General features: G+C 32.4%; 1 protein-coding gene across 4 annotated transcripts in view; it reads right to left on the bottom strand.

Annotated features, from left to right (window-relative positions):
- Positions 1-24,215, bottom strand: part of BCHE (butyrylcholinesterase) — an 81,343-nt gene that overhangs the window by 23,561 nt on the left and 33,567 nt on the right. Inside the window, exon 3 of one of the 4 annotated variants that reach the window (XM_032261483.1) lies at positions 20,000-20,200. The exons of the other annotated variants lie outside the window; for them this stretch is intronic. Within the exon in view, the coding sequence (XP_032117374.1) occupies positions 20,185-20,200 (16 nt within the window). The 3' untranslated portion in view covers positions 20,000-20,184. Of the gene's footprint in view, positions 1-19,999; positions 20,201-24,215 lie in introns of those variants that run through there. 4 annotated transcript variants of the gene reach the window in all.

Raw genomic sequence — 24,215 nt, 5'->3', positions numbered from 1 at the left:
AGATTATTCTGTCTTCTTTCCTCTGCATCGTTTGGGTGTAAAGATTTGCATAATTAGCCAGAGAGTTAAAGAGGAATACTAGGCAATGTTTAGCCTCCTCCAACTCCAGAAAATGAATTGGGCTGAATATTAAATTACGTTTTAAAAAATCGGAAAGTTTTTCTTTTCCTTCCCTCTCCCCCCCATTCTCCCTCCCCATCCTCCCTCCCTCCCTCCTTCCTTCCTTCCTTCCTTCCCCCCTTCCTTCCTCCCTCCTGTCTCTCTTTCTTCATTCCTTCCTTTATTCTTCAATTTTTCCCTTAATTCATTAACTGAGCAAGTACATCCAGATGTCTTCCCTAATTTCGAAATGTGGAGATGCATTGTATTTGTACCCATTTTCATTTTCTAGTGACAGCAAAGCAACTGTTATCATTTGGATGTGATCATATGAATCCCAGAGGAATGACAGCCTAATGATGTGTAGAAAGCTCAAATGTACTTTCAAATAATGGCACTAGAACACTTATTTTAACAAAGGGGCAGACATTGCATTAATTATAGATAAGAAAATAATCTCAAACTTTAAACAAATTGGCTTCTTTTTTGAGTCTTCCAAATTCTATCAGTTTTGCTCTTATTCATGTCTGTTTGCTCTAGTCTGTGCCATAAAATTGATGGCAGCAAGCCCACAGTTTCAGGAATGAGCCTAGAAATTGCCAAGAAAATGTCCTGGAAACTTCGTTTTGTAGTAGCATATACAAATCTTAAAATAGCTTGATTTTAAATGAATACTTAAATATTAGAGAAGATTTGGGAAATAATGCTCCGGGAATATTATAGGAAAACCTAACTGTGATGTTTTTCTTTAATGGGTAGGTTCAGCATATCAAATAATTATTCTTGAATTCAAAGTTATTGTCTTTATATCACTATTCACTGGAGGTCCCTCTATTTGACTGATCAGCTCCATTAGACTGTAAGGCTCCACAATAGCACACAACATGTCTGTTTTGTTGACCTTGTAGCCTAGCAGAGTCAGTGTTCTGTAAAAGGCTGTTAAAAGTTTTACCTAAGTAAGTAAACAATTAGAGTAATTATATTAGAATGAACCTTTAAAGTGATTAGAATTATACTGCATACACTCGTAAATTACAGCCTAACTTTTCAAATGAAAAAACAAAGTGTGTGTGTGTGTTTTCTCTTCTAAACAACTGGTGTGGATGCTGGCTACGATATTCTGAGGTTGTCTGAGAGCTGTTTCAGAGATATATGAGTAAATTTAAGAAGAATATACTTTAAACATTTGTTAGAAATTTTGCATCTATTAGGCTCTGAACTAAGCACTTATTATGCAAAAACTCAGTTTACAGTCACTATAATTCTTTGAAGGTGGCAGATTTATTATTCAGATCATATAGATGAGAAAGCTGAGATACAGAGAGTAACTTGTTCAATATCAAACAACTTGCATGGCTGAGGTAGGTGAATTTTTGGATCTCAAAGCCTACAATGTCAAAAACATGAATCTGGTGTTTTCATGATTTCAACTAAGTGCCTCAACATTAACATTAAAAAATTGATATTACTCTTCCCTAATAAAAGCCATCTTGCTGAGTGTTGAGATGTATGCTTGTAATCCTAGCTACTTGTGAGGCTGGGCTGAGTTAGAAGGATTGCTTGAGCCCAAGAGTTCTAAATCTGCCTGGGAAACATAGTGAAACTCCCATTTCAACAAAAAAGAAGAAAGCAGTCTTCTCAGAAGGTTTTTGAAAACAAAAACGAAACTAGAGTATATAGTTGCGTACAGTGGTACAAAAAGAATATAACAAAATTTCATTTTCAATGATAGACTTACAAATAATACAATTTATAAGACAATATCTGTGGCTTGGGCGACTACCTCATCTCCTTATTCCTTTACTACTTATTCAAAACACATACCAATATCATCTTACAGACTACCTGATAAACTTTGATAAACAAAACATTTTTCAACTTTTAAGCTGAAGTATTTTTTCTATTTTATTTGAAATCTCTATAAAAATTCTATTCAGTTTCGAAATATTTTCTCTATTTAGTGTTCTGTTACCTTCCAAATGACACAGATCTCATCTTGGAATCATGAGACTATAATTGCGTAATATATTCTTCCTGCTTTAGAACAGCTGTATGTTATTTTAGTTGAATTTCTTTTTACGAACCCACACTCCCGCCCGGTAGTGAATTTAGGTTAAAATTTTTAAGGTGTTGAACTTAGTGCCATTTTATATATGAACATGCACAATGACTAATGTAAAGAAAAAGCATTTTAGGTAATATGATGAAGTTAGTGGATGCTAAAATGTTAGATATATCTATGTGTATTTAATTTTATTTGTAGATCTACATGAAAGATGTTGTATATAGGGAAAGTAAAATGAAACAACCAAATGTGCCACATTAAGCCACACAGACAGCAATGACACTATTTTTGAAAGAAGCTGTCAGCACAACAAACATTGTAAGTCAGTTTCATTGCCATAAAGCTGCATACAGAATGTAGCCCAAATCATAATTGATGAATTTTTCAAATTGAGCATTGACATTGAATTTGTAACCATTAAAATGATGATACATACAAAATAATCTTACTTCCTTTTAATAATCAGTTTCAGATACATAACTAATTGGTGAAAACCTTTGACCAAAATAATTTCAAATTTATATTAATATTAGAGAGGTAGCAATAAAGATACATCTGCTACTTACTATATAAAATGTCATGTTGTTTTTCCATAATTCTTTTTTTCCAATAATTTAACTAATCGATAGTATGTTAAAAATATCTATCTCATCGATATTTTCTACTATTAGAAAGTGTTATTATGTCCCATTAGGCCTCCAATTATTTCTCATGGGTGCATTTTATTTTATTAGCATACAATCAAAAATATTTTATAATCGAAAATTTCTATTATTAAATTGTTTCAAGTAACACTTTTCTGAGTATTTATTCTTGCAAAAAATTTTTCTGTTACTTGAATACTTCTTTTACTCAAAAATAATATTAGGCTCTTTAAAAGAATTTAAAGTTACCTTGAAATAATATTGTCTAATCTTCCATTCAGTGTTTTATTCTCTCTAGAATATCTGCACAGAGCTATTCTAACTTCCGTTTTTTGCATTTTTCATAATAGAATATGTGTCACATTCTGGACAAGGTCATTCCAATCCCTGACAACTTTATTCATTACTAAATCTGGTTGAAAAGTCAGACCTGTATTCAGGCCATAATGAATTCCAGGATCTGGGGCTATTTTTACTTTTTTCTCAAAGAGAAATATGTCTTTATTAATAGAAAGCTAAAAAAACTCTATAAATTTTACCCAGGGTTTCTCTGATTTTCCCATAGAGTAAAATTAAATTCTCTCTGTGACATAATTTTAGTTGGACTTAACACCAGATATATTCACTACTGCTACTCCCCCTCCGTATATATATATATACTTAGATCTCAAGTCTAAAGATAAACCTCTTTATTGTGAAAAAAAAATGAGATTACTTTTATCTGGAGAAATATCATATGAGAGCCAGTATTCTGTTGATTTTTTTTTTTAAGTCAACAATAAAAAAAAAACTGAACTGACTTTTTTTCAGGATGCTGTTTGTTATTCAATAATTGAATTTTATTGCCTGATGTGTGCCAGGAATGTGGGCAATGGATATAACAGTAAACAGAACCTATAAAGTCACTGATCTCTGAGATCAATGAGTGGAGATAAACAATAAATAAAATAATTAATAGATATCATAAATTAAGGTAGTAATACCATCTGTGAAGAAAATGTAAGCAGGATAATAAAAAAAATTTTTTTTTTTTTTTTTTTTTTTTGATGTGGTAATTTGGAACTGACTATTGAGTCATAGAAAGAAATTCTGAGCTGAACTGAAGAAAGGTATTGAAAGCCAACCTTCCTTCCTGCCCTTCTTGACTACAGCTTTCTAGCTTTTGCAAACAAACAGAAATGTGAGAAAGATGAACAGACTGGACTTTGCATTTCTCATGCATGCTAAATATAGCACAAGCAATTCCTTCTAGACACTTCTGAAATGACAGTGATGAATGTGATTTCTGAATGACTTGCTAATTGCAGCTAAGTCAGTCACAGGATTTTACTTCTTATGTCCAAGGCGGATGTTCCATAATAAAAACCGCAAGGATAATTATTTTACACTGAAAACTATTATTTAGTTACTTGTAATTTTAAAGGAAGTGTACCTTGGAAACAATCTCATAACTTTCATTCAAAAATATCTATCTGAGGGAATGCTGAAATGAATCAGAAGCATCTTGTTTTATTAAATTTCATACTGCTTAATAATTATAGCCACAGAAATATTGTTATGATCAAATATGTTTTTCAAAGTTTATATAAATACATAATTATGAAATATGTAACAAAGCATATAATATAAACTATAAAATAAATAAATAGAAAGATTTTGAAGTTAGAAATTATAAAATGTCTTTTTGGATAAAGTTTACTTACTACACCAAGAATGGTAACTTTATAAGAAAGGTAGGAAGTATTCCTGCCAACAGTATATTTACCTTACATTGAACTATTGTTTTTCTGATTTTAGGACTACTAAGGTATTATTTTTGGTAGCGTAATTTAAAATAATATTTTAAAATCAAGACATGCAGTTGGAAAAAGTAACCCACATAAATTAAAAATTAAAAAGTTCAAAAAAAAGTCAGTCATGTGTGTGACCTAAACTTTTCAATCATCAGTTGTTTTAATTGTAATATAGGAATATTAATGCATTTTACACAGAATGGTTGTAAAGAATACATGTAAAATGTATGTGGAATACTTAGAACCCTGCTTGGATCTTAATGAAACATTTAATAAACTATCAAAATGAAGACCATGAAGCAGAGGAAGGACATTAGTGAAGACCACAACAAAACCATCCCACTACCAGCCTAATTGCTATCCCTCACTGTCCCCAGCCCATACATTTTATGTTCTGTAATTTAATTAATGTCCCCAACTTGTTTCCAGTAGCACATTGCACTCTGGGATGAGAATTGTATGCTGCATGGTTTGGAATCACCAGCTTTGTAACCAGATTCTGCTACTAAAAACTGGTTAAATTTGCATGAAGTTATTCAAATTCTCAGAGCGTGTTTACCCACTAATTTGCAATAAGTGGTATCAAGGAGACCAAGTTGGTTGGGGTATAGCGAGCAAGGAGATTATCTCACCAGCGATTGTCAAATAATTTTTCATGTAGGCCCATTTAGATGATGATAAGAAATTTGGATGTTATTCTAGCTAAAAAAAACTCACTGGAGAGTTATTATCCAGGCAGTGCTAAGATCTGGCTTCCACTTTGAAAAGATCACTCCAACCATATGAAGGAGAATAAACTATGGAGAGGAAAGGGTGGGACAAGGGATACTGGCTATTATAGTAAACCAGAAATGATACCTTGGTGGCTCACATTAGGCTTGTAGTTCTGATAATGAGACCTAAATTACTTTCAGATGCATTTAGGGAGTCAAGCTGATAGAAATTGCTAATATGGAATGGGGAAAGATTTTTAAAATAGCAAAATTTGGGTTCTTAATAACTTGTAAATGAAGTAGACATTTACAGAGAGATAAATTCATGAACACATGCATGGTGTTTAATGTCATAGAAACAGATGATCTTTTTAAAGGAAGAGTTCAGGAAAAGAGAAGAAAATATATCTAAGAACTGACTTCTGGGAAGATTTAGAGGTTGGGAAGGTAGGAAGAATCCATATAGTAAATAATTACTCATTTATTCAAAAATTATTCATTGGCCACCTATTGTGTGCCCAATAATGTTGTAGGTGCTGGGAATACAGTTGCAAACAAAATAACCCAAAAGTCTCATCCTTTAAGAACTTACATTTTGGTGAAAGAGAGAAAGATGATGAGAAAGGTCAATCAGTTAAATAAATACATGCTAAGGGAAAAAAAATCAGAGAAAGAAAATTGTAAGTGTGTAGGGAATCACAATGAGTTTCTAACTCATTCTATTCATTTGTTTGTTTAACGCTGTAGTATAGACACTATGATATTGTACAGCTAAGCAATTTAGTATGCATTTCTTTAAAAAAAGGTCATGTTCTTACCGAGACAAAACAACACTGTCACACTTAATACATTTATTTTACAATAATCTCTTAATATCATCTAATTTCAAGACTGTATTTACGACTATTTTAAATTACTAAATATGTAATGGACATAATAATTATAAACAATGTATATTCTTAAAGATAATTCTGGCTTGGTTATTTTTCTAAAGGTCAAGTTGACAGAATGTACTAATTAACTGGCTGTAGAGAATAATGATCAATGTTGATCTTGAGTTTTTTGACATAAACAAGAGAAAGAATGAAGTTGTTTTTTTACTGAAGTGGGGAAGTCTGTGAGGAGAATATTAAAAGTAAATTAAGAATATATAAAGTTTGAAATGCATATTAAATACTTAAGTGAGTGTGTATATAAGGCACAAGGGTTTAGGAAGAGTTCCGGGCTGCAGACATAACTGGAAGTCATTAGTCGGTAGATGTTAGTTAAAGCAGTAAAACTGACTGATATCACCCATGGAATAAACATGTATAAGAGATGTCCAAGGACTGAGCTGTAGTACACTACAATATTTTGACATGAGAAGAAATCACAAAGGAGACTAAAATGGTAAGTCTGGAAAGGTTAGACCAAAAAACCCTGGCGATCTGGGTTTCCATGACTCCATGAAAAAGATGCTTCAAGGAGGAGAGAGGCTACACATATATCAAACACTGATGATAGGTTAAGATGATTCAGAAATAATCAAGTGACTTGGCAACATGGAAATACAGATGACTATGAGAATAGTTGGAATGAGGTAATTGGGGTTGTGAAATTGTTTATAGAATGAGAAGATAAAAGTGGGCAATGGGTAGAGATAAATTGTTTGGTGTGTTTTGCCGTCAAGAATATGAAAGTGGGAAAGTAGTCATTACACAATGTGAGATCTTTTTTTCGGATTACATATATTTTTCTACAGTAGTGAAACTACATGAATGATTAAATAGAGGGCAAAAATGATTTTAAAAAGTAAGAAAAATAATTTTAGAACTAAATTCTTGCATAGTTATGCATGAATGGGCTTTAGAGAATCCCACCTGCAAGGATAGCTGGGAGACAAGGACATAATGGGCATTGCAGCTGGAGGGAGGTAGAGAGTACTTGGGCATGGTTTTTGACAGGTTAATTGATTTTGTGATCTGATTAATTTTGGATTTTGTTTTCTTGTGTGTAAGTGTGTAAAAAGCAAGTTTGCAGCTGTGAGGGGAGAAGAAATTTTTGCATTTTGAGAAGAAATAACAGGTATAAATATCCTTTAGAAGAGTTGGGGAATAAATTGGCTAGGGACATTATTGCCAGGCAACCTTAAAGAATCTCTTGAGTTTAAGGTCTTGAATTTATTCACATAGTGTGTATATATGTTTATATACAGACACATTAAGCTGTTTGATAGCAATCATATATTTAAACATAAGCAAGTTTGTGATTCTTGCAGGTGAGAATGATTAACAGAAAAAGGCCAAAGCATTGGATAGTTTATTCGTATGAACACTGAAATAATTAAAAATGTTTACAAGATTTTTAGTAGATAGAAGGAAACTAAGCTAGATGCTAAAACATCTCCAATGGAAAAGGTTTAAGCAGATAAATGCAGCAAGAATAAGGAGTGACTGTTATACTCTGATACCATCTAATATAATTTACTTGAAGAGAGTCTATTCTGTGGAGGAAGGAGAAATAATGTTTCAAAAATAATGATGGGCTCTTAGTAGACATATATATGACTCTGTGATACTTGAGTAGTAGAATAAAAAAGCCATCACTTGAGAGGGGTAAAGATGGAATAGAATCTTCACGATCAGTCAGGCATCAGTTAAAGCCAAAAGGTAAAACCAAAAGGAAACTGCAGTTAATTTTGCTGCCAGATTGGGAATCGCAAAAGTACAGTTGAGGGGTCTTAGAAGCTTAGAAAATGTGGAAATTTGACTAGTGTGAATTTCAGTATAGCTTACCAATAGGTTACAAAATCTATTTCCAAAGGACTTAAAACATGTTTCTTAGTGGCATACAGTGTTTTGTTACATATTTTAATTATTTAACATGATATTTGCACGCTCATATGCATATAGACAGATGGAAAGACATGTCTCTTCATATGAGTCTGTAAGACCTGAGATGCAGCACAGATGGATGATAGCAATAACCTAAATCACTAAACATAAAGGCCGTATTTTTAATCTTTACAAATTTTTTACCTTTATTTTTGTTAATCTTACTTTCTTTGCCCTTAGAAATGCCACAATTTTTTTTTCTAATTTTTAAACCACTTATTTCTCACTTTAATTTTCAGTCCTACGTATGTTCTTAACTCATGAAATTGCCCTTGGCATTGCTAAATAAGAAAACTGAATAACATTCACTGATTTTCCTTTCTTCTCACACAATCTCCACATCTATCTGATTACCAAAGCTCATAGATAATATTCCATGAACACCTCAAATTTATCCTCTGGTTTGTCTTTTCCTTCTCACAGTTACTCCCCAGTGGAGACCATTTTCATTGCTGCCCTGGAACACTGCAGTGCATCTCCACTCATTCTCCCATCAGCATTCTTACTCTCTTCTATGCCATTCTCTCTTCCGCATACAGAATGATTTTTCTAAAATTCAAATTTGATAGCATTCTCTCCTCACATTAAAAACAACGTTTTCACATGATGCTCCTGGCAGGTAATCTGTTAACAAGCTTAGCTGACCAATTTGCATCTAGTTTCTTCATAACTCTCCAGATTCATGTCTCCTCACACCTGCCTTTCTACTTTCTCTTCCTCTATCACGTTTTTTATTTGTCTATACTGTTTCACCTTCCCCAAAAACATTTTATTTCTTTGAGAAAGATTTCTATAAGCTTCTGGGACTGGATTGAGATTCTCCTATGTTTTATTTCCCAAGTCTGTAGGTAACCATAGAAGAGTTCTCGTTATGTGGTTTGGTAAGTTGCTTATTTGCTGCTCTGCCAGCAGTAAGGGGTAATGACCTTTGTGATGGTAGGCCTGCATTTTATTCTACAATATATTCATACTGACTCCATAACACCTAGTCTAGTGCCTGGCTCACAATTGGTACTCAATAAATATTTGTTAAATGATTATAGTAAATCATACAGATGTGAGGTAAAAATTAATATAAAATATCCGCTTTTTATGATTATCATTGATAGCTTATAATTATCAGCTTTTTATTATTATTACTGAGACAGATCCAAGATGGCTGATCACTAGCAGCTCGGGATTGTAGCTCCCAGTGAAAGCACAGAGAACGAGAGGACACCACACTTTCAGACGAATTTTTGTTGCTCACGCACCAGGAGATTCCCAGCGGAGGAGCCCCACGGGTTGTCAGCACGACTCTTGTGGCTGGCGAGGCAGCTTTGCCACTGCTTTGGTGCGGCGGTTCTTGGTGCAGAGTCAGAAAAGCACAATCAATCATAATGCCGCTGTTTTGGCCGGCACAGTGGGTTGCTCAGATTTTAGCGCCGGGAATCAACAAGTTGGATGTCCACTCAGAAACCCAATTATAAAGACGGTAATTATAAAGACCACAGATGGATAAATTTATAATGAAGGGAAGAAAACAGCCTAAAAATGCTGCGAATACCCAAAATCAGAATGCCTCTCCCTCTACAGGGGATCACAGTTTCTCATCAGCAATAGAACAAGGCCTGATGGAGAACGAGTGTGTTCCATTAACAGAAGCAGGCTTCAAAATGTGGATGATAAGAAACTTCTGTGAGTTAAAAGAACTTGTTCTAACCCAATGCAAAGAAACTAAGAACTTTGAAAAAATGTTTCATGAAATCTTAACAAGAATACACAATTTAGAGAAGAATATAAGTGAATTAATGGAGCTGAAAAACACAACACGAGAACTTCGTGAACTATGCACAAGTTTTAAAAGCCGAATAGATCAAGCAGAAGACAAGGTATCAGAGGTCGAAGACCAACTTTATGAAATAAAACAAGAAGACAAGATTAGAAAAAAAAGGATAAAAAGGAATGAGCAAAGTCTCCAAGAAATATGGGACTCTGAAAAGGCCTAATCTAGGCTTGATAGGTGTACCTGAATGTGACGAAGAGAATCAATCCAAGCTGGAAAATACACTTCAGAATATTATTCAGGAAAACTTTCCCAACCTAGCAAGGCAGGACAATATTCAACTCCAGGTAATACAGAGAACACCACAAAGATATTCCTCAAGAAGACCAACTTCAAGGCACATAATATGTCAGATTCACCAGGGTTGAAATGAAGGAGAAAATACTGAGGGCAGCCAGAGAGAAAGGTCAGGTTACCCATAAAGGGAAGCCTATCAGACTCACAGCAGATCTCTCAGCAGAAACCCTACAAGCTAGAAGAGATTGGGGGCCAATATTCAACATCTTTAAAGAAAAGAACTTTCAACCCAGAATTTTCCATCCAGCCAAACTAAGCTTCATAAGCGAAGGAAAAATAAAATCTTTTGTGAACAAGCAAGCGCTCAGAGATTTCATCACCACCAGGCCAGCTTTACAAGAGCTCCTGAAAGAACCACTACACATAGAAAGGAACAACCAGTATCAGCCTTTCTAAAAAATACCAAAAAGTAAAGAGCATCAACATAATCAAGAATTTACATCAACTAATAGGCAAAACAGCCAGCTCACATTAAATGGCAATATTAAACTCACATATATTATTATTAATTCTAAATTTAAATCGACTAAATCCTCCAATCCAAATACACAGGCAAGCAAAAAAAGCCAAAACCCATTGGCATGCTGCATCCAGACCCATCTCACATGCAAGGATACACAAAGACCCAAAACAAAGGGATGGAGAAAGATTTACCAACCAAATGGAGAGCAAAAATAAATAAATAAATAAAAAGCAGGAGTTACTTTAAAGCAACAAAGATCAAAAGAAGCAAAGAAGGATATTACATAATGATAAAAGGATCAATGCAACAAGAAGAGCTAAAGATCCTAAATATATACGCACCCAATATGGAATACCCAGATATATGACTTATAAAGAGACTTAGACTCCCACACAATAATAGTGGAAGACTTCAACAACAATATTAGACAGATCAATGAGACAGAAAATTAACAACGATATCCAGGATTTGAACTCAGATCTGGAACAAGTAAACTTAATTAACATTTATAGAACTCTCCACTTTAAATACACAAAAGAACTCTCCACTTTAAATACACAAAATATACACTCTTATCAGTACCACATCACATCTATTTACAGGTTTAAATGAAATATTGGTTGGCTGCTTGTTTGTTATTTTCTTCCCTCATTTTTTTTCACGTCTCTATTATTAAGCACAATTATAGGCACACCCATTTTTAGACTGCATTCTAGCCCAGGCAATAAAGCAACACCCCCATTCTCTTCTCTCTCCCTCTTCCTCTTTCTCTTTCTTCCTCTCCTTCATTCTTTTTTTTTTCTTTTTTTCTTTTTTTTTTTTTTTGAAAAAAAAAAAAAAAAAAAAAAAAAAAAGACATCCCATGGCTGTTCCTCACTGGGCCTGCCTGACCCCACCAGCTCACCCAAGGGGAAAAAAAAAAAAAAATTATTATTCACATTCATAATGTTGGATAAAACCAAAAAGGATTAGAACCAGATGCCCAAATAATGGTGGAAACACATCTTTATAATAATAATTATATAGTTTTTAAAATCTGCCTAAATAATAGCCAAATCATGGATGAAATATTATTCTAATCTTTAATGGCCACATTTGGTTCTTTTTATGACAGTGTTGATTGATTATGCAAAACTCAGCGGTTAAATTAGGGAAAGAAAACAGCATGACCAGAACACTATAATCTTATGGAAACAATTATAAATCATGACGCCGTGTCTTTAGGAAGATATGTTAAATAAATAGAATCAAAATCTCTACCTTTAAAACGAATATGATCTATCATATTTTCCTTAAAAAATTATTACTTTTTTGGGAGATTAGGAGAGTGGAGAAGGAAATGTAAATGCTTTCTAATTTTCATTTCCTTTTTAATTTTACAGCTAAAGGATTTATTACAAAACTTAAGAAAATGTTCCACTGAGTTCTTCACATTAATTCATTTAAATTTTTCAGTCTGGTATTTTTATAAGTTCAGTACAAAAACCTTGCAGATTGAGGTAACTTATAATTGAATTATAATGTTTGTCTACCTTTCTGACATAGTATGATATTTACTTTTTATGCAATCTCTCGTGATAAAGGTCATTTTTAAAATCAAGTCATATTTCCTAGAACCTTATTTGGCTGATAAATTTCCTTAGGAAATATAGTTAAAGTTCTCCTTATTTGGCATACAATCATACTTTACTATATTTAAAACATGGTTCTTTATAACAGCCAGTACCATTAGTGGCATAGTACACTCAGATATTTACTTAATAATGATTAAAATAAAGATAAAAAATGTTGTTCTGAGATTTATTTATTTATATTTTATTGCATTTTAGGTTTTGGGGTACATGCAAAGAACATGCAGGATTCTTGCATAGGTACATACATGGCAATGTGGTTTGCTGCCTTCCTCCCCATCACCTGTATCTGGCATTTCTCCCCATGTTATTTATTTTTTGAAACAGACTCTCATTCTGTCACCCTGGGTGGAGTGCAGTGGCATGATCTTGGCTCACTGCAACCTCTGCCTCCTGGGTTCAAGTTGTTATCTTTATCTTGTCTCAGCTTCCTGAGTAGCTGGGACCACAGACACATGTCACCACATCTGGCTAATTTTTTGTATAATATTTTTAGTACAGACGATGTCTTTTTTGTATAATACTAAAAATGTTATGCAAAAAATTAGCCAGCTCCTCTGTAGTAGAAGCTGGTCTTGAACTCCTGACCTCAAATGATCTGCCAAACTGGTCCTCCCAAAGTGCTGAGATTACAGGCATGAGCCACTACACCTGGCTGAGGTTTCTTAATGCAAAATTATTTATTCACAGTGAAGTTTTTATGCCTAACATTTGTTGAGTTGAATTTCTTTAATAGAAACTGACAACTTGGTATATTGTTGCTTGTTTTAAATAATGTTAGGTTTTCCAACTCCAGCTACTGAAAACCAGTGACAGATTCTAGTCATTATTCATGCTGATGGAAAATAGATTACAAGATTTATTTTAACATGTCAAATACATACGTAATTTTGGTATGCTAGATACCTATACCATATGAAAATAATGAGAAATTCATATATTCCTTTTAGTAGCTGTTGATATGTTTAATTTGTAATACTTTAGTGACTTTTATGAACAAATGCTTTATAATTTACGACGTTGTAAGATTATCTTTAAAAATATCTTTTCCTTGAATATCAATTTGATCTTCTTTTATAAACATAATGAATAAATACTTAATTTTAAAGGCTATGAGTACAGACCTGGTGAGGTGGCTCATGCTTGTAATCCCAGCATTTTGAGGGGAATGTTTGAGCCCTGGATGGTTGAGGCTAAAATGAGAGCCTTGATTGCACCACTGCACCCCAGCCTGGGAGACAGAGCAAGATCCTGTCTTTAAAAAAAAGGCTATAACTATATTGTGGTTACTTTATTTCTGCTACAACTCAAAAAGACTAATTTTGAATCACATCTAGATTGCTATAAATATACCTCTAAAATGGCATTCCTATCTACAAAACATGGGCATATACTGCAGAAAAATGCTAAATATAATTTTATCTCTGGAAGAGTTAAGAAAGTAAAACATAAGAAAAAAGAAAACTACCAATTATGGAGTAATATAGTTTTTATCCTTTTGACTTTATATATAATATTAAGTCTAAAAAGTAAGAAAGCCAGTGACTATGTTTACTTTATTTAAAAAGTAAATGCTCCATGTGTATTTCTCAAAATATTAATTTTTAAATGCATGTCATAATGTTGTTTGGTATTTTCCTTATGGAATAAAAAACTGTTATGGACTTTCATGTTTTGATATTGCAGAAATGTTCATTCGTATTTTGTGTGGTCCTTTTGAGTGATTGGATGGACAACATTAAGCCAATATAAGCAAAAATATTGAAATATAGATACAAAATCATAGCTAAACCCAACTTCCATGTGATTTTAGTTTTAAACATGTGTGAGAGTTTTTCAGCTTTTGTGAAAACATCACACTATTGCCAAATTTTAATGCTCACTTACTTTTTTGTATGGCATTCTGAATAAAAGTTACTAATTTTATACTTTTAGTGTTTTTATTATTACGCAATGAACATTTAGGATGAATGAGATTTTAAATTATTTTCATACTGAATATGCTTTAAAATGTTATTTTTCACTATGTGTGTCTATATAATCCTGCATGTATAACTTTTTAGATCCCCTGCACAAATTTATGAAAGGTACATTAAGGCAAATGTTTGTTAAGTATATTTCACTCTAATAATTTACCTAAATTTCCATACATTTTCATAACACAAGGATAGCATACTTTCATATTATAGTACCCCCAAAAGAAAAATAAATAATATGATAATGTACACAAATCCTCCAAGAAAAGTGTCATGGCTTTTATAATGATTAAACTTATACTGTAATAACAGCAGCTTATTTTAAGAATGTCTAGTACAGTATTATCTTAGTTAAACTTCTTTAACCGTCAAACAGTCTAAAAAGTATTATTATGCTAAGAATTATTTTATTACAGTTAATGGGAAAATGCTCCTATTTCCACTCTTTCATTAGTATTTTACAGTGGTCAGTAGAATTTTCCACATTCCTAGGAAACTTATATGTTTATGATTATTGGTAGTATAAGTTATTAAAATTACTATTCTTAGTCATGCTTACTATGTGACAGACATTGTATTATGTGATTCAAATAATACTTTAACATCAGATACATGGTTGAGATTTATTTTGTAGACAAAGTAATATGTTTCAAATAGGCTATCTTTTGCTTACTGAGTTTTTAAATATAGATATCTGATAACAAGAATTAGCTGAATTATCGTTAGTTACACTCAGTGTGAGGTAATGATAATCTTCTGTTCAGATTGTGATATTCTAGCATCAGATTCTAATTCATAGAAAGTGTCTATGAAAATTATCCATATTATCCCTACTAGGAAGATTATGCACACTCAAAATATCTCAGTAGACCTTACATATGGTGTTCCAGAAGAATGCAGATTCCCAGCACATACATTTCCTCCCTTTGTGTGCAGATAGATAGACGTATGCTAAGAGATTCACTGAGTATTTTGCATGGCTTCCTTACTTAATATTGGTTCTTATTGCATCTTTGGATGTTCTATTTTATTGCCAGATTTCTATACTGAGGCTAGGATAGGATATTGTGCCAGCCAAATCATCTGCTACAGGCATGAACAAACATGATATGAAATATCACATCGAAGTGTTGTTGGGAGTGGGGATACATTATGATCATTAGTTCTGTTTTGGTGCTATCTGGAGAATTAAATTCCTCCTTTCGAAATGAATGGTAAGTTTTTTAGTTTCCTTAGCACTATTTGAGGTAAGCTTGCTGTTACTCTTTCCATCTCTTTCAAAATATTTTGGCCTTTAATATACTGCTAAATGAAGAATCGGTGTGGTGCATTCATCTCAAAGGACACACACATGACAGGACCAGCTGATAAAACTGATAGGGAGCTTTTGGAAGAAAAGAGGACCTGGCTCAAGATTAATATATTACAGCTCTAACTAAAATATGTAGTTGAGTGAAGTATCCTTTTTCTTCTACGTTTTATTGGAATTATAATTAAATTGACTGAAATTTATTGCACCGTAATGACAAAAGTAGAGCTGCATTACCTAATTGATATTTAAGATGCAAGAAAACTTTATTTTTAAAAATGGGTCATGACAAAAGCAGAAAAGCTGTATTTTAGTTAGCAGAATACAGAAACCCAAGAATTGAAACTATCTTGCTCAGAAGTGAAAAAGTAAAAGCGTGGGTGAATGTAAAATTGAGGATTACACTTCTGCATTCCATAGGCAGTTAGAATCTGACATAAGAGTTAAATTTATGAATGATCTGTACATATGGAGGTGTAGGTTTAAAACTTCTTCTGTCTAAATTTCCATTTAATACCTATGGAAACCAGTCTGAAAAAGAGTGAAAGCATACCTACTTACCTATTCATAAATGGATAACAAGTTGTATATAGATGTGCCTAATAGAGTAATGTGTCTGTGTGTGCATGCATGTGTGTGGAATGCAAGAATGTGTAATAAATGAAAAAATAATAAAATCATTTCAAACATGAAGTAGGTTTTGCATGAACAGACAATGGTAATGTTCCAGGAATAATTAAATTATCTGTGTCTACGAAAAAACACTAAACTGACAAAAATTAGTTTGATTTACTCTAAGAAAATTATATTTTTGGAGTTCCATTCTCAACATTATATTTTTAATTTATAAATTTCAAATAAGACAATATAAGAACTTAGATGTAATATTTCCTCAGCAAGACGATAGTGTTCACAGATAACCACAGTTTTACCTCCCTAATGCATAAAGTTAGAGCCTAAACACAGAAATATGATGAGTAATAAATACTGAGCCCAGTGATGATTGAGAAATAATAAATTTAGAGTATAAATTATAGACTAAATTTCGAGCGACAAGAGGGCTAGATAATCTAGTGAAAAGAAATGGGCTTTTGTGTCAAAAAGACTTAATGTAGAACCCCATTTCAAACCGTATCTAGCCTTTTGACTATTTTTCCTCCTTTTGTGCCTTTCTCTCCTTACCTTTCAATCTCCAGAGAGTCCTTTTAGTGTGTATTAGTCCAAGCTCAAAATTTCTGAAAGCTGGATACTAAAGACTATGAATACTGACTTTAGATAAATAAATATTTTAGATCTTTATTCATTCTCCACACTTTAGTACCAACTCTAAGATACACAGTTTTATCAATAGCTGAAGAGTTTGGAAGTATTAAAAATACTATAATATCCTTATCCAATTATTACTTAGACATGAATTTATCAAAGCAAAAAAATGGATCTCATCAGCCTTTTTAATTTTTTTGTGGTCCCACTACAAGAGTTTATCATGTATTTTATCAAATCTTTATCACATACTTTATGAAGTATTTATCAATAGTTATAGTCTATGTCAACAATCATATATTTTATTCTTTTATATTTTTCTTCCTTACTAAAGGAAAAATTTTTAGTTCTGAAATTGCTAAAGATTGAAGATCAGTTTTGCATTTTCATCATCTTATTCTTTTCCATTTGTAGATATTTGATTATGTGTTTATATCTAAAGTAGGTTCACACCTCTGCTTTACCAATATTTTGTAAAGTCAACGCTACTTTACAAAATAATATTTATTCATTTTAAAATCTCATTGTAAAGGTGATTGCAAGCATATTGTGTTACAACTATGATTTAACTTATTTAGAGTTCCTTACTTCAAAATCTTTTCTAGTCCAAAAAATGAAGGAAAAAAGTTGAAACACAATAAAAATAAATGTATGAGTTTAAAGCAAATTTTCTGTAGAAATTTCAAGGAAAACAAAAGACAATTATAAAGATAACGTTTAATTTTACATTGAGGAGATAATCATTTTTCTCACTAATATTATTTTTATATATAAATGGTCTGCATTGTAATAATGCAGATAAATAATAATTTAATTTATTATTTATTTTAATATGTATATTGGAAGATAAATAATGTAATTAAGAAACATGGAAAACAACCAATTCAGCTATCACCTATAATTTAAGACAGAGATAAAAAAAAAGTCTTAATTTACACATACTCTAATGTAAGTCTGAGTAATAGAATATCTGACCCCAAAGTTGATAGAGAAAATAAGGGTAAGATTTGCACATCCTAGAAATTTAGTAATTTTTTATGTTTTAGGTTTCTTTGACTTCCACAATGATTTTGTTATAATAAATATAGGTAGTATCCCTACTACTATTACAATATCTGAATTAATTGCTAAGTATGTAGAATTCTTGTAAATAGTAAATTTTAGTAATACATAATTTGCACATAAAATATGAGATTGCAAAGTCTAGTGCTATAAATAGAATTAGTTTCAGGTTTTACAAATAACATGTTTTCTGGTTTATGTTATTCTCTCCTCGTTATCTATTTCAGGTTTCATTAATATAATTCAACATTTTTATGAATATATTCTTTGAAATATTTATTTCCCAGAGGTCACCATTTTCAAGAAGATTAAATGACAGAAAATTCCAAAAACAAACAATAAAATAAATTTCAATACAAATAAATAGCTTTAGAAATTCAGGTTAAAGGAGAAGGCAAGCTTATTTTAATTATAATATTAATAGTTTACTTTTTGCCTTTATGATGTTAATTCTTACTTTCCTCAGTTTACTAATCCTTACTGGAAACCTGAAACGTGCATACTGAGCCCTTCCTAGTTGTAAGCCAATCTTCAGGAATTCAGCCAAATCTTAGAAATGCAGCTTGTCCCTTGAGTCCCCACTCTCCAAACCCTGCTGCCCTGATTCTGTTCTGCCTACCAACCCCTGGGCCCTTTGCTGAACTTCTCTAAATTTTCTCTCACATATTTCCCTGCTTTTGCCAAAATTTTGTTCCTTGGGGCCACTTCCTATTCTCTGTAGTCCATAAACTTGCAGTTAGGTTTACCAGATTTAGTGAAAACAAAGCAAAACACCCAGATAAATGTGAATTCCAACTAAAATACAAATAACATTAATATAATGCCCTATTAGATTTATGGGTCATATTTATACTTATATATACATAGTAGAATTAGTAGTACATTTATACTGACACATCTTAGTATTATGTTTATACTAATATATGTCAATAGTATATTTATACTTATATATATAATATATATATTACATATATATTCCTCATTTAGCTGATTTTTACATTTAACTAGATACAAACTCTAAGTAAGAGTTTGTATCTAGTTAAATTGTATTTTATTTAGCAATCTTACTTACTTAGAGTTTGTATCTGGAATACTATCAGGTATATTACATATAGTTTCTCAAATTTCCATAACAGCCAAGGAGATAGGTATTAACACTTTGATTTTAGAAATTAAAAAAAAATTAAGGGCAAAGGAGATGGAATTTTTATTCTGTTCCTTCCCTAGTGGTATGCAAAATTCAAATAAAGAGGAAGAAAATTTTAGGGAAGATGAATCTGGGTTCCTCCATCACACTACAAAGTTCAATTTGGAGTTCTGGTTTTTGTTAATAGCTGTGGAATTTTGAGTGGCTTCAGCTCTGTAAGGCTCAATATCTTTATCACCACCTGTTAAGGATGAAGATACTTCTTTAGCGAATTGCTATAATCATGAAAGTGAAGTTCTGAGCAGGGGGCTAGCACATGTTAGCAACTAATAAATTTAATTGACGTAATTGTTAATACTAACAACATTATAGGTTTAAAATTATGACTCCGAAGGCTACCTGGTCAGTACTTTCTTAAGAATATTCTGACAATTGGCTAAATAAATTATTATTATTGTTTCCATATTACATGAGAAGTATATAATTTAAGGACTCAGTTATTTGTATTATAGAATTCATTATATTTTAACAAATTAATTTTCCCTTAGGCATTACATAATACTTCTATGAATGGTCAAGGACACACAAAGAGTAGCATATACATGTTTTGTGGTCTGAGGGTCAACATTTTGTCACTACTTATACCAGCTTGCTTATGAGAAGTTATTTTCCCCCGGTTTCTTGTCTTGCAATGAATCTATGACCAGTCAATTCTATTGTAAGTTTACTTGCCTACTGCCTATGCCTTTTTAGAAAATAGTTGTTTCTGATTTGTCTTTCATAAAAGAAATCAATGAGCAATTCTCTTAAAATGTAGGACACACTACAAGTCAATAGGATTCAGTATGACCTTTTCTATGGAATACATATCAAAGAAATATTTGTTATACTTTTTTATGTTCAGAATATCTAGGATGTTGTCTATTTTTCTCTTTGATACCTGTCTCTTGATTCCTTTTATTGGCGCTCCACATAGTCCAAATGGCTAATTACCTAAGTTCTAACCAAGTGGCTTGCATTGTATTTACAAGCATTGTTGTCTATAAAGAAAACAAATAAAATTAAGTAGAAATGATGTTTACACAAAACCAAATTAACCACATTAATCACTATACCATTCTCATCTGTTCACATCCATGTTGCAATATTCCCCACGAAAAAGCAAAATCAATCAAAAATACCTCTACCCTCTCTTGTCCAGACATCCCCTGACTTGACTTCCCTGATCCAATTTAGAGTAATGCTCTCCGAAAGAGATACCTCAAACTGCAGTTTCTGATTCCTCGCCTCTCATTTTCATTTTCATCTCTATTCAGGTTTTAGTTCCCCCACCCCATCAAAACACGATATTTTTGCTACCAATATGGTCATACTTCCAGACTCACAATTATACACAATGTCACATAATTTTCTTTGTACTAATTCTGTATTTTATACAGATACTCCTTTCCCAAAATATTTTATTTTTTTTAGTCTTCAGTGGATACCATGTTCTCCTAATTGCCCCTTCCAAGTCATTTTGCTGCTCCATTCTCTCTACAGTTCCTCTTTCTCCTCCCACCCTCTAATCTTGGTGTGCTCAGACATCTGTTTTATCGCCAACCTCTGTAAGTGAAATAAAACTGTCTCACGGCTTTAAAGACCATCTTCATACTTTTAGATACCAAATTTATATCTTTAGCCCCATTCTCTCCCTTGAATTACAGATACCTGTGTCACAATAAAAATTTAAATCTAAATTAAATAATTAAATCTAAATGTTTCTGGAAAAACAGGTCCCTTAAATTTGAAATGTCTAAAATAGGACTTTTTATGTTACTATCCCAACCACATCCTCCCATAGTTGTAAATATCTCAGGAAATGGTACCTCTGCTCTCCTCGTGGCTCAAGTCAACATTTTTGGAGTACCCTTGTCTCAATTTATTCTCTCATATTCCACATCCAATATCTCAGCAAATATTGTTAGATCTTCCTTCAAAGTAGAGCCTGATTCTGATCTTTATTTCCCTCTTTTACCTAATCTAAGGTACGAACATTCCTCACTTAGATTTCTGTAATAACCTAGTTCTTCTGTTTACTTCATTCTTGTACCTACCAGTTAGAGATCTCTTTATAATGTTTGAGCCCAAATATGCCACTCTAATGTCTGAATATTTCATGGCTAAATGTCTCACTCAGGAAAGATTTCAGAAACTCATGCAAGTTTCAAATCTTATATCTTGGCTCTTTGTGCTTCTCTGATCTTACCTCTTACCACTTCCTCTTCACACACCTATACTAGCCATACTCGCTTTCTTGCTGTTCTTGCAACATCCTAAATACTTTAGTCTTAGAGGTAGTTCTTGCTGCTCTATCTTCTGGGAAAATTTTTCCCCAAATATTCACATGATTTACTCTGTCCCTTTATTCTAATATAACTTTGTCAGAAGCTTTTTGTGACCACCTTACAAATGTATCATATTTTATCCGCATCTTGCTCTATGCTTCTATGTTTCATAATTTTTCCAGAGCTCTCACCATGATAAGACACAGTATGTATGTATTTGTTTCTTGTCTTTTTCCTTCTTTAGATTGAAAGGCCTTTGAGGGTAAAGATTTTCTCTGTTCTCCATGCCTCATTGTTTTTTCTTTGCTTTGTCATCTTTGCCTATTTGTGTTTACTGCTGCATCCCTATTACTTCAATAATGCTTGATACATGTAGGCTTTCAAATATATTTGTTGAATAAATAAATGAAAGAATGACTAAACAAATCTCCATAGTATATAACCTAATTATACAAAAATTTAGCTTACGATTAGAAAGACTTCTTTAAAAATTTTAATTTTTATATGTTTCTATGACAGAGTTTTGCTCATGTTGCCCAGGCTGGAGTACAGACGCATGATTTCGGCTCACTGCAAACTCTACTTCCCAGGTTCAAGTGATTCTCCTGCTTCAGCATCCCAAGTAGCTGGGGTTATAGGCATCAACCACCACACCTGGCTAATTTTTTTGTAGTTTTAGTAGAGGTAGTGTTTCACCATATTGGCCAAGCTGATCTCCAACTCCCGACCTCAGGTAATCCATCCACCTTGGCTTCCCAAAGTGCTGGGATTTACGGCTTTTGCTTCCAGAAACCTTACTGAATCACCCAAAGTGTAATACTCATTATGCTTTGGGTGAGCTACCACACCTGTCCAGAAAAGGTATAATTTTTATGCTTCTAGAAACCTTATTGAATCACCCAAAGCATAATGAGTGTTATCGCTTTTAAGCATAACCTAAAATTTAACGCTTATTACATCATTTGGTTACGATGTTTTTTTTAAATTATATATTAAATATATGTATTTCCAATTAATATTTTGACTTGTCATAAAATAAATGTTATTTGATATCAATTCCTAGATGTTAATCTACCAAAAACTGTCCAATGTAATTTTTATAAGATAAACATTCACTTGTTTTTATATAACAGAGATCTGTGGATAGGTTACTGTTAACATTTCATGTGCAGTAAGTGTGTAGATCATCTCATCAAGTTAATAATATCTGTTATGGTAAGATAAAACAATACTGAGAAAATTTTAACATATCAAAAATAAAAGCAGTTGGGCTCTGCTTTTTAGCACTCTGATCTTGAGTGTTACAGACAGGGAAGAAAAATTGAAGTAGGTATAATTTCTTATCAATCTGAAAATAATTATGTTATACTGAGAAATATTATTTAATAACTTGTGATTTTAAAAGTAGTGTACCTTGGAAACAATCTCATGACTTTTATTCAAAAATGTCTGAGGAAATGCTGAAGAATCAGAAGCATCTTGTTTCATTAAATTTTATGTTGCTCTATAATTACAGTTACAGAAATGTTTTGATCAAATTTGTTTTTCACATTTTATATAAATACATAATTATGAAACAAAGCATATGATATAAACTATAATAATAAATAAATAGATTTTGAAATTCAAAATTATAAAATGTCTTTTTGGATAAAGTTTACTTACTACACTGGGAATGATAACCTCATAAGGAAGATGAGACTTATTCCTGCCAACGATATATTCTTATATTTAACTATTGTTTTTCTGATTTTAGGGTGACTAAAGTATTATTTTATACACCATAATTTAAAATTATGTTTTAAAATCAAGACATGCAGGTGAAAAAATTAACCCACAAAAATTAAAAATTAAAAAATTTTGAATTACACTTTAAGTTCTGTGATACATGTGCAGATCATGCAGGATTGTTACATAGGTATACACATGTCTAGGTGGTTTGCTGAATCCATACCCCCGTCATCTACATTAGGCATTTCTCCTGTTATCCCTTCCCAATGACCCCACCCACTACTATCCCTCCCCTAGCTCTCCCACCCCTCGACAGGACCCAGTGTATGATGTTCCCCTTCCTGTGTCCATGTGTTCTCATTGTTCAACACCCACTTATGAGTGAGAACATGCAGTGTTTGGTTTTCTGTTCTTGTGTCAGTTTGCTGAGAATGATTTAAAAGTTAGTTGTGTGACCTAAAGTTTCCCATCATCAGTTGCTTTATTTGAGAAATAGGGATATTAATGCATTTGCACATTTAATAAATGGAAACTATCTAAATGAAGAAGATCATGAAGCCGAGAAAGTGATATTAGTGCTAAGACAACAATACCATCCTATTACCAATCTAGTTTTTGCTTACAGACTTATTCATAGGTATACCCAGATCTATTTATATCTACAGCAGGATACATGTTACTCACTGGACAAGTTTTCACAATAACCATGTGAGGTAGGTTTTATTGGGGAAATAGAAGCATAGAAAAAACAATTAGCTTGGCAAATATGTGGCAAACATGGCTTCAAAATCAAGCTATTTTCCTCCAATGCCAAGCTCTTCAAGCTCTTTTTAATGCATTATGTTATGTTGGAAATTCACTTAAAAGACAAGAACTTTTCTTTGGAGGTGAAAAAAACAAAAAAAAAACAGAAATTCATACTTAAGTAGTGTGTGTTCGGGTCGTTAATCTTTTTTTTTTTTTTTTTTTTTTTTTTTTTTTTTTTTTTTTTTTTTTT

This window comes from Sapajus apella, unplaced genomic scaffold, assembly GCF_009761245.1.
Source record: "Sapajus apella isolate SASKATOON/1434 unplaced genomic scaffold, GSC_monkey_1.0 scaffold4, whole genome shotgun sequence".
Classification (NCBI taxonomy): Eukaryota; Metazoa; Chordata; class Mammalia; order Primates; family Cebidae; genus Sapajus; species Sapajus apella.
Note: the sequence above shows the minus strand (reverse complement) of the source record. Positions and strands in the feature narration are given on the sequence as shown.